Consider the following 12,517-nt stretch of genomic DNA (forward strand, 5'->3'; position numbering starts at 1 on the left):
TCCTAGACCAGCTTTTTGTTTCCAACAGCAGCCAACCAGGTGCCTTCAGGAGCTCACAATCCATAACCTACTGTATTGTTTATTGAATATCCCAGTCATTGATCACATTTATTTACTACGTGTAATTCACCTTGAGTCTCAGTGAGAAAGGCAGGCTATAAATAATATAAATAAACACAAATACCAAAAATCAGGGCATAAATGCCACAACTTTCTTTTACCATTTCCATTTGGCATTGGGAAAGATACTTTGGTTTGAACATGGAGGGTTTTATTTAATTGCCATAGCTGACAAACACTGACATACACCTATGTTTCACAAATTTGTCTAATCCTTTTTCAGAGCCACGTAAACTACTGGCCAACACGCTATCACCTGGTAGTGAATTATCTAAAGACCATTATCTGAAGAAATTATTCTGTCTTGACCTGAACCTAGAGTTGTAAAATTTCCAGAAATTTTGAAGCCATGGAGGAGGGTTGTTACTATTTTCTCCCTGAGAAAAGCAGGCACTTCGGGAAAAACTGAAAGACATTTAATTGTTCCTTATCAAATCTAAACTTATTGTACTGCTTTGACAACAAAACATGTATTATTTATAATTTAGTATATAAAAACTGTTCCACTTGGCATAGTTATGAAATTTAAAAATATAATTTACTTCAATAGACTTGGAAGGGTGTAACCTTGCTTAGGATCGCCCTGTTACCATATTTACTTGAAAGGATGGAAATCCTGAACATCAGACAGTCCCCTAAAAATGTTATACACCTAAAACATTTTTACTGGATATGACTATAATTTGTATGCAAATGTAAGATGACCTCTTTTTTGATGGCATATCTGGAAAACGTCTAGTCTTGGATTGGAGTAAACACTGTAGTTTTCTAGAGAAAAAAGCTGCAAACTGCTGCACCCTATGTTATCTCTGGGTGCATATCTTAGGTTTTGACAACCAAGAGAGAAAAAATAAAAACTGAAAATAGAAAATTAACTTCTGCATAAACAAAAGTACTGTTATTTGGACAGAAACATACTGTCGCAGTAAGATTATCAGCATATTTGGATATCAAGTTTCAGACTTGCTACTCATTTTGAGTGAGTAAAATTTTGCCTTAAAAGCATTTCACTCATTTCCAAACAGAATGTATTTCACAGGAGTTTATTTTTAGGGTTTTTTTTCCAGATTTTCCATTGGAATTTTTAAAAATCATCAAATTCCCCCAAACCCCTCAGTTTTCTTCTGGCGCTTTGTATCTTTATCTGCTTCTACTGCCATTTTCATTGGGAGGATGACACCGAAGGTCTGACATTATGAAAGTGGAGAAAAAGAGCAATGACCTACTTGATAGGCCTATTTCAATATCTGTGAAAAATGTCATTGTGACCTTGTGACTTATGGCTTGCTACAGAAATTAAATATCAGCCTGAAACTAACAAGAAGCATGAAAGTATACACCTTTGATCTAGAATGTTCACCAGATTCTCTCATTATTCTAGTATTATAATCATTTAAAAACTATCTTCAATTCTAATGAACTAAATAAGGCATTGATTGAAACAGAGTAGATTAAGTGCCTGTAAAAGTACAATGGAAAAAAGTTAAACTTACATGCAGACCCTAAAACAAAAATGACCAAAGGATAACAGATATAGCTGGACTATGCTTCCATTTAACAAGATGGGCTGAAAAAAATCTCTGAGACAAAAGGTAATTTACAAGAAGAGAGAGATGAGGAAGAATATAATCACCTGTACAATATTTGTGTTAATTAAAATGCTTATTAGTCTTGCTTGAATTTGCTTGAATTTGCTATAGCACGGTTTTAACCCACAGTCAATGCTAGCTGTTACTAAGCCCAACCCCAGTCTAACCTGCAATCATACAAGCAATGCTACCTTTTAGGTTTTGCCTCCTGTGAAAGAATAAAAAATGGGTTTTTGCCCAGAAAAAGATGTGGGATGGCCTGTGAGGTAGACAGGACATAGGCAGACAAAGAAGGGACATTATCTCAGAAGTACACATTTACTGACTTAACTATTTCACCAGTTTTTGTCCTCACTTTTGTGGATAGTTTTTTTCTAGAGCTACTGTTTCAAAATACAATCAGAGTTGCAAAAATATTTACAATTCTAAAGTATCAGAACCATACTATAAACCAGCTTAAAACATCTGGCAACAAGGGCTACTTTTAGCCACAAGGGCAAGGACTGAAATACATTCACAGCTCATATCACCTTCCCCATAAGTGGAGTAAAAATCACCTTACCAGATTTGTGCTTTTTGTGCTTGACTTTCTTTTTCATCATGAGCAACTTATTCTGGATCTCAGGTTTATAAGATTTCAGGGAGTGAAGGTGAATCTCACGCTTCCTCTGGAGATTTTCACTCAAAATATCTTTCAGTTTCTTTTTTTTCTTTTTCTTCTTCTTCGCTCGCATTTTACTAAGCTTTAGTGTTTTTTTATTTTCTACTGAATTCATTTCTCGAGCAACTTTGTGGCAATTCATATCTGGATAATCACTGTGATTCCCATTCACATGCACCTGACAGGTTTTAAGAGTGTTTTCTTTCAACGGAGTAGGCTCAGTCTTTACTACAGAAGGTTCTCCACATTTTTCTCCATTTTCCACAATCCTTATTTCTCCTGGGCTGAGAGGTCTCCCAAAGCCAGCACTCTCTCCCAGAACAATGCCTTCCCCTCTATTTTCTTTATAACAGTCTGTTGTAAAGTCACAACTCTTATGAATTTTCTCTTCACATTTGGATTTCATTTCTTTTTCTGGAGCAACACCAAAATGGTCTAAATGGATCTTTGCTGAGCAAAGATTGTGAGATTGTGGCTCTTCTTTAGCACTGCATCTAACTTCCCCATTGCTTCTGATGGCATATTCACATTTTGTTTTCTCCAGTTTAATGCGTGGAACTCTCTTTATCTTGATTGGTGGAGCAGGAAACTCTGGGGCATGAAAAGGCCTCTGTTTGTAAATCCGGACATCTGCACCACAGAATTGTGGGAAATGAACATAGGCATTTTCTAAGTAATCATAACCTAGAATCACTTCTCTGCACTCATGGATAGGCTGTCCAAGTACTGCATCTTGTACATCTTTTTGGGTTTCATATACAAAGTCACAAAGGCCTTTTAGCAGCCACACTTTTTGACAAAATGGGAGCTCATGAAATGGTTTTTCGTCCAAAGGATTAACTTCTCCAAGAACTTTAAAAAATTGAGGACAAAGACCAAGTTTTTCTGCACAGCTTTCAGGATTGTCAGTTTGCCCCACAGCTGTATACCACTGTTGTATTTTTTGCCGAAGTGCTGCTTCCCAAGTTCTGTAAGAAAGGGTTGGCCTTCGATGCAAGGTAGATCTCCGATGAGGTGGACTTAACAAAGAAGTCATTATTTTAGACAAAAAAGCACTACACTGTGGCATTAGAAGGCAGCGTTCTAATTCATAGAAGACTATTTCGGGCAAGTTTAAAATATGTTGTGCTAAACAAAGAAAGTGACCAATTGCTGGAATTTCCCACATGTTTTCCATCCGAGTGGGTGCTGCTTGACCTAGGAGGGATTTCTCCCATTCTTCTATTTCTTTGTGACTAGCTTCTTCTGCCTCTTTTCTTTCTTGTTCTCGATGTCTAATAAAGCAAAGAAAAAAAAATTGTTTTAATACTAAGAACCGTGAGAATTCAGAGAACAATTTTTGTCTACAATAAAATGATTTCTACTGAAAAGTGGATCTCAGATAATACTGGTATATTAAAAAAAAACTATCACAATATTATCCTGCTCTTCTTCCAATGAGTTTAGTAAGGTGTACAGGAGTCTTCCCTTCTTCATTTTATCCTCAAAACAACCCAATAAGATAATTTAGGCTGAGCAGCCCTTGATAACATGGCTGTGTAGGATATCCCCATTCTCAGCATGACACACAAATTCAGAAGTCCCTAATACTCGTGGACACTGTAACATAAATTACAGATGTATTTCCGGTTGCTTGCTTAACTTCTTGAGTCTTGGGTATAAAATCTGAAGGGACAGGCTGCTCAGAAGTGTGAGGCCTACCACATCTAGACCCACCCCTTCCCTTTGCGGCTGCTGGCATTGAGCTATGTTGGTTGAATGGGTCTAGACTGTAATAAAAACTTCCCTTGAGGAGTGTGTAATTCTGACCCTCTTAATGTGACTCCTCCTGACCCCACTGACCTCAACGACTGCCCGGTAGCCAACAATCCATTTTTAAGTATATGGAAATTTTTTTGTAAATGTTTATCAAGGTTTTAAACATTTAAAGTGCAAAGTGCTCAGTGTAAATTATACAAAATACATACAAAAATTCTAATACATATACAATGTCAATATACTCAATCATTGACCATAATAATTCCAAATCGTTTTTAACAGTCCAACTGGTGTAAATCTCCATGAATATTTTCATTTCCAAAAGTGTAGACCATCCTCCAGGTGGAAAAGGAGCTGCAAGTCATCTTCCAAGGGCAGTTTAAAACCTTGATAAAAATTTACAAAATATTTTCCATATACTTAAGTATTGTAATTTAATTCTGCCTCCTATATCAGTTGGAGTTGCTTGTTTAGTGGGTGGAGGTGCCACAGTTTTGTCAACAATCCATTTTTGGGCAAGGTGCTTGAGTGAGTGGTGGCAGTGCAGCATCAGGCAGTCTTGGAGGGTATGGATTATCTAGAATCATTTCAATCTGGATTCAGGCCTGGATTTGGGATAGAAATGGCCTAGGTATTCCTGACTGATGACCTTTGCCAGGAGAGTGATGGGGGAGTGTACACCTGTTGATCCTCCTGAACCTCTCTGAAGAGTTCAATATCATTGACCATGGTATCTTTCTAAAAAGACTGGTTGAGCTGGGAGCAGAGGAATTGTGCTTTGGTAGTACTGGTCTTACTTGACTGACTCCAGAAGGTAATGCTGAGAGAACTGCAGCTTGGCCAAATAGCATCTATGCTATGGAGTCTTGCAGGGTTTCATCTTGCCAATGGTTAAGAGTGTAAGACTAGGATCTGCCATGGAATCTTGCTGGCAGACCTTGGGCCAGTCATTCAATCTCAGCCTAAGTTACCCTCAGGGTTGTTTGGAGGATTAAATGGAGGCGAAAAGAAACATACAAGTTGCTTTGGATCCTCACTGGAGAGAAAAGTGTGATATACGTTAAGTAAAATAAATTATCCCCCATACTGTTTTAACCCCTTGTAGAGATCATCAGGGGATATGGAGTAAGGTGCCACCAACATGTAAGTAACACCCAGCTTTACTTCTCCCTAACAGCTGTGTTATGTGGTTTTGTGGAAGTCCTGAAGAGATGCCTAGAGATGGTAATGAGATAGATGAGGGTTAATACACTGAAACTCAATCCAGACAGGACAGCCAAACTACAAGTGACCGCAGCCATCAGTCCATCCTGTGGGGGCCAACTCCACAGTTGTAGTTCTTTAAAAAAAGGCCCCAGGGTTCTAATCTGGGTCACATATGCAGCAGTCCCAGGACCTCTTATCCCCTCCTCATGCCTTTTTAGGTGCCAAAACAAGCAATGAGAGAGGACTGTTTTGGCAGCTGAAAAGGTACCAGGGAAGGGGGGGGGGAGCTCTTGTGGCCACCACACGTGCAATCAATTACAGCTCCCTGTCACAATTTTTAAAGAACTGCAAATGCTTTTAAAATGCCATTGGTGGCCATGGGATGAACCTATGGCTGTTGTCACTTGTAGTTTGACCCTGAAGTGCTGACAGTCAATGACAAAGAGGACTGAGGAGCCAGCCTGTTCTGAAGAGGGTTGCACTGACCCTGAAGGAATGGATTTGTAGCTTGGGAGTATTTCTGGATCCTGGCCTAGGGCTGGAGGCTCGGGTCTCCTCTGTGGCACAGAGTGTCTTTTACCAGCTTTTTTAGCATCTGTAGCCGCTCCTCAGTGTGATCTGGCCACAATAATTCATGTTCTGATTAAATCCAAGCTAGATTAATGGAATGTTCTTTCTGTAGGGCTGCCTTTGAAAACTTCAGCTTGTCCAAACTGCACCAGCCATGCTATCGGCAGAGTTTGTATCAACCTAGTGCTGAGAGAACTGCACTGGCTGCCCATTTATTTCTACATACAATTCAAAATCCTAAATGGCTTGGGGGTACTTGAAGGACCACCTCCTCCCAAACTGTACAGCCTGCCAGTTACAATCTGTCTCACAGCACTGCTCTCTGTGATCCCACCACCACCTCATAAGTTCAGAGATGAGGGAGGTTGCAAACAGAGATAGGCTTTTTCAGTTGTGGCACCTTGCTTATGGAACACCCTTCTCCCTTGAGGCTTCCTGGCACTTTGTCAAGGTTCATGACTGTTGTAAACTTGTAATTTTCAACAAGTTTACAACAACCTACATTGCTTTATTTTAGATGCCAGGTCCAAATATTTTTGTTCAGCCAGGCTTTAAATTAATGGGTTGATCTTTTAATAATATTTTAGTCTGGAAACAGTTATTTCAAGCTGTCAGTGGTCTGTTTTTATGGTCTACGTTTTTATATCAGACTGAGTTTTTTAATGTTAGATCTTAATAATATCTTTTAATGTTTTGTTTTTATTATTTTTTATTTTATAAGTTGCCTCAGGCAGGTTTCTTGAGAGGCAGCATACATTTTTTTTCTAAATAAATAAGTAATAAATATGATATGAAAGTTCTTTTATCATGTCTCTTAGAATGTGGATGTATTACTAATATGAAAATATATTGTGACTGCTCTAACCAACAACTTCAGGCAGCAGCCAAAGGGTCACCAGGATCTGTGTGGTAGCAAATATACATTTCAGCATATACAATGAACTTTTGAATGTCCTCATCCTATCTATAAGATTCCACTCTGCTCCCATAACCTCTCTTGAACCTCAGAGGTTTGGGCAGAACAGCATGAAATGCAATGTGAACAGCTTCAGTCAGAAGAGAGATCTACATTTTGCATTCTTACTATATATTTCTCAGCACACCTGCAAAGGATTAAGTATCACAATATTCAGCGAAGCTCTCAGTGAAGTTTACTTCTAAGTAAGTTTGCATTAGATGGCGTGCTTAGGCCCAGAGATCTTTGTATGTCAGACTATAATTATTATGTGTGCGTACGAGCAAAAGTGCCATCATGCCACTGCTTTTGTAGTATATAGGAGGTAAGAATAGATAGTTCTTTCTAAAATCTGAAGTAAGATTAGTTACTGTTTTTCACTGAATCTTCTACTGGTTTAAAATCCATCTATGTTCTACAAAATACTGCAAGGTATATTTAATACGCTTTAATAAAATTTCACTGGTACTCAAGATACACACTATTGTCAGAAGTTCGTTCTCTGGTTAAATTAATTACAACAGAAAAGCAGCTGCAGCTGGGGATGAGGGAGAGAGAGAAACCAGGCATGAGTCCCAAGATAGATGGACTTGGATACTGCGCCGTTCAGAAATGCAGGTTTAGAAATGGCAGACCAGCCCAAAAAAGCTATCCTAAACAAAACAGCTGATATACTCTGTTATTGATATATGAAGACTTGAAGAAGGCAACCAGAAAGGGTGTGTTTGTGTGTGAAAAAGTTGTTCATCAGCCAATCACTGGACTGAAAGGCAGCAAAATACAATGTGTTCAAAACAAGCTGCATACTAATATGCCCATTCCTTCTGGATCAGAAACACTGATAAGAAAATTCAGGGAGAAAATCAATCAGCTGCGCACAAGTTATGTAGATATACAGAAATAAAAACTGCAATGGGGCAAGCTAGGGATCAAATCAAGACTGCTTCTACCTGTTCCTTTAGCTCTTCCTGTTGGATAACCATGCTAGACACAAGAAGGTAGCAAGTAGAACAGTCTCCTACCACGGTTCAGATGTCTGTTCTCCACACTCTTCTAATGCCTGGCATGTTTAACCAATCAAACATACTGGCCATTTAAAACATGTTTTTGAAGTATTTTACAACATAAAACCAATTCAGAGGGGAACGAGCTGTCTTTAATACTGACATAAAGGATGGCCATTAAACACTGCGTCTTAGCTTTGCAACTAACACAAGGGCCAACCAATCAGTGCTGTGTAAATTTGACTTTCATCAAAAACCAGAAACCAGGCCCCAATATTGAAACTGAAGCGAGCGCTCTTCCACAGAGGTCTGGAAGACCAATTCCTGCAGCCCATAATCTCTTTCCTATACAGCCATTTTTCGAAAGCTTACAGCTTTTTTGATTTCTACAGTAAATTAGAATAACATTTTCAAGTATGTTATCAAACTAATCAATCATTTTGCAGGCAAACAAGTAAAACAATACCTGGAATCTTTTATGACTCATTTGCAAGTCTAACAAATTTATTTAGAAAAAATATATGCTGCCTGTTCAGAGACCTGTTTATGGCATCTCACAAAATAAAAACACAATGAATTTATTAACAATAACAAACAAACAAACCATTAACAAGAAGCCAGGGTTAAAACGGCAGCCTAAAAATGATGCTTATAAAACAGCTTAAGCCTAGATGCAAACCTTAAAAACAGAAAGAAAAAAAGCCCTTGTGAAAAAAGAAATTTTGTGCCTGACACACCTATCAGAAATAAAGATATTTATCAAATGAGCCTGTGGGGAGGGGGGGTATTCCAAAGGTAAGATGCAACCACTGTAAAAGCATTTGATCTCCACCTGTCTCTTCTCTGCAAGTGGGGGAACAGAAAACAGGGCTTGGGAACTGCATCTTAACTAGCAGGCTAGACAGTACAGGAGAAGGTGGCCCATCTTGTACCCCGCCCTGAGCTCTTTAGGGCTTTTAAAGGTATGAACCAGCCACTTCCACTTATGCTTGGAAACCAAAAGGGAGTCAGTGGAGGTCTTTTAGTACAGGCGAGATAGTATTCCTGTATTCAGCCCCTGACAAAAGCCTGGCCACTGACACAATCGATGTTTTCAGACTAGAGCTTCCAGTCCCTTGGTGGGGCGGGGGATCCCCAGCCTCCACCCTCACCCTCACTCACTTGGCTGGTGGGGGAAAAGGCACAGGGAATGGACCCAGGAGTTTTGGAGTGTGGTCCTGCATTTCGATCATTCCCAGCACGATAAATGAAGTGAAGGCCCCCGCACAGGACTATTGTGCTTGAAATTGGCATGAGATAAGGACTCCAGGAGCACATGCATCCCACGACCCCTTGTCCCCTGGTTTTAAGGCCAGGGAACCAAGCAACCCTATTCCAGACAGTTCTCGAAGGAGCCCTACTAAAAGCACATTATATGATAGTAATCTAACCTGATGTGATTGGTCCATGGAACACTGTGACCTAATCATGCGTTCTGAGTATTAGCTGAAGCTGATAAAAATGCTATGTGCTATGGAGGAAACTTGAGCCTTCAGCCATAGGACAGGTTCCAGCCACACCCCTAAGGTACAAGCCTGCTCCTTTGGGAGGATTGTAAGCCCTCCTGAACAGGCTTTGGCACTGACCAAAGCACCTCAGTCTAATTGGGACTGATGTCGAGTTTGTCCCATACCCTCCCCACGCACCTGCTCAGGCACTCAAAGGAAACCAATTTACAGGTTGCTATAATTATAATCTAAAATCCAGGATCTAAAGATTGTGTTTCTGGGCACAATTCAAAGTGCTGAGCTCTTTTCAACCTTTCTTTATAGGACTTGGTCTCTAGACCCCTCACCATCTTCATTGCCCCTCTTTGGACACGTTCCAGCTTGTCTATATCCTTCTGAAATTGTGGTGCCCCGACTTCCGGTTTGGGATCCATGGAGGTCTAACGCAGCTCTAAGTGCTGAGCTGACCGGACTGCCGTTTCAGCGGCCGGCGGGGCAAAAAGACCCCCGCGGCCAACTGTTCTCAGGCGGAGAACAGGCATAGAACGCTCAAGTACCTCAGGGCGCGTTGATCTCGGGCGAGGGGGGGTCCTACGCAACGGACTCTCTCCCGACTCTTGAGGTCCCACCCGAAGACAGGGCGGCTAAAATCTCTGCGGCAGTTCTGGAGCCAATACGGTTGGCATAGGACCTACATGCCCAAGCTTCAACAGGGGCAAGAAGAATTGATGGGAATCTGAGATTGAAACAGCGATTACAACCCATGAAAAGCGCTGGAGAAGGTAAAGATCACTATCTCTTGAAACGGGACAGATTACTTAAAGCAATGAAATTTTAAAGCAGATTTTAAAACTGCAACAGATTGACTAGAAGGAGGGGAAGATCCGGCAAGAACTATATTAGAAAAAGGACTAAGTTAAACGGAGTTATTAAAGAAATTGGACTATTGTTTTACATACCTGTGGTTATAAGGAGATATCAGGCTGTGAGAAAGCTTTACCATCGCGAGAACTGCTGTGGGAATTCGGGAAACAGGAAGTACGTAACAGCGATAGAGTTGCTGGAGAGGAGCGGCCCTTGCTGGAAGAAGGGAATCGCCATTTTGGAAAGGGGAAGAAGCTGCGGCTTCAGCGGAAGAGGAAGTAAGCCATATTGGATTACAAAAACCATAGAGGAACCATAGAGAAAAGACGCCCGACATTTTGGACTCTTTAAACGACTTTTTTGCAGAATAGACCGGGACATTTAAAATAAAAGAACACTTAAGCCAAGCGCCACAGAGTTAAGGAAGCGAGCGGACTCGTGGGAGCGAGGTAAAGCAAGCCCCATGATGTCGAAAAAAGAGTGGCAAACGGCTATAGAGAACTTGGATAAAAAACTTTCAGAAGCGATTAAAGAACTTAAGGATCTCCTTAGACGTGACCAAACTCTTTCACATACATGTTAGGACTACTTTTTTAAAAAATGACTGCAGCTCTTTGTGCTGTTGTCCCAAATGTGTAGTGCACAGCATTTCAGACTGCACTCATAAAATGGGGATGTGTTGTTCCTTGTGCATGCCAAACTTAAATTTCATCCTAAGGGTACAATCATCCTAAGGGTGCAACAAATCTAGCCTCATGATAGTGTGTTTTAACAATGAATTAGAAATTTATCTTCTGAAAATTGCTGTCCAGCTACTGTGTGTGTCTTCAGCCACAGAGTAATCATGATCATAAATGGACACCAGCTGCCCATTTGTTTCTGGGCACAATTCAAAGTGCTGGTTCTTGACTGTAAAGTCCAAAATGGATTGTGGCCAGGTTACTTGAAGGACCGCCTCCTCCCATATTGTCTAGCCTGTTAGTTAAGAGCTGCCTTACAAACTTACCTTCAGAGGTGAGGCAGGCAGCAACCAGGTACAGGGTTTTTTTTGAAGTGGCACCTTGCTTGTTGCCCTTCCCCTGGCGTCTACATTGTTTTCTTTTAGATGCCAAACTAAAATATTTCTGTTCATCCTGGCTTTTAATTAAGAGGTTAATTTTGAAAAACTATTTTAACGTGTAAGTTATTTTAAGCTGCATGTGGTCTGTTTTTATGATCAATGTTTTTAGGCTAGGGCTTTGTTAATGCTGGATTTTAGCTAATATTTTCTAATGTTTTGTTTCTATTTTTTTATGTTTTTATTTTGTAAGCTTTCTTGGACTGGTTCCTAGAGAGGCAGCATAAAAATATTCTAAATAAATAAAAAGTTGCACATACAGTAGAACATAGAAGAATCCTGTTATTTTATGTCTTAAAAATGAAAATATATTGAAAATACTGCAATTATATGTAGTGACAATACTTTTCTTGGGTACTATTGTAACCTAATATCTGTATTTTAGTGCTTCATTTAGCTAAATGGTTCACAGTGCTACTTGTACGGTCACAGTTACAGGTTTTACTGACCATCAACAATGCACAAAATATATTTTTTTTAAAACCACCATCACAGAATCATAGGGTTGGAAGGGATCTCCAGGGTCATCTAGTCCAATCCCCTGCACAATACAGGAAATTCACAACTACCCCCGCTCCCTGCACACCCAGTGACTCCTGCTCCATGCAGCTTTTTGTTCTCCATGTACAGAAGATGGCAAAACACCGTCAGGATCCTTAGCCAAACTGACCTGGCGAAAATTGCTTCCTGACCCCAAAGTGGTGATCAGCATTACTCTGGTTATGTAAGAAGAAGCCACGAGAACTAAGCACTGATGCAACCCTTCCTGCCACCCCCCTCATGATCTGCCTAGGTTCACAGAATCAGCATCGCTATCAAATGGCCATCTAGCCTCTGCTTGAAAACCTTCGAAGTAGGAGAGCCCACCACCTCCTGAGGAAGCCTATTCTACTAAGGGACCGCTCTAACTGCCAGGAAGTACTTCCTAATGTTTAGCCGAAGCAGAGTCGGCTGAAGTTGAACCCTGTGAAGACAGAGCTCCTGTATCTGGGTTGGGGGTTGCTGAGCTCGGGAATCCAGCTCTCAGCCTTAGATGGGGCGTCTTTGACACCTGCGTCAATGGTGAGGAGCCTGGATGTGATTCTGGATGCCTCCTTGTCTATGGAGCCCCGGGTCCCATTGGTTGCCAGAAATACGTTTTTCTATCTTTGGCAGGTCAGGCAACTTGCTTCCTACCTCTCTGCAC

The 12,517-nt window shown here is 40.6% G+C and overlaps 1 protein-coding gene across 1 annotated transcript in view; it reads right to left on the bottom strand.

The window, feature by feature from the left end:
• KIAA2026 (KIAA2026 ortholog) overlaps window positions 1–12,517 on the bottom strand; it is a 60,960-nt gene that overhangs the window by 19,987 nt on the left and 28,456 nt on the right. The window contains exon 3 of the mRNA XM_054987271.1: window positions 2,272–3,644. Within this exon, the coding sequence (XP_054843246.1) occupies window positions 2,272–3,644 (1,373 nt within the window). The remainder of the gene's footprint in view (window positions 1–2,271; window positions 3,645–12,517) is intronic.

Source organism: Eublepharis macularius, chromosome 8 (assembly GCF_028583425.1).
Source record: "Eublepharis macularius isolate TG4126 chromosome 8, MPM_Emac_v1.0, whole genome shotgun sequence".
Lineage (NCBI taxonomy): Eukaryota > Metazoa > Chordata > Lepidosauria > Squamata > Eublepharidae > Eublepharis > Eublepharis macularius.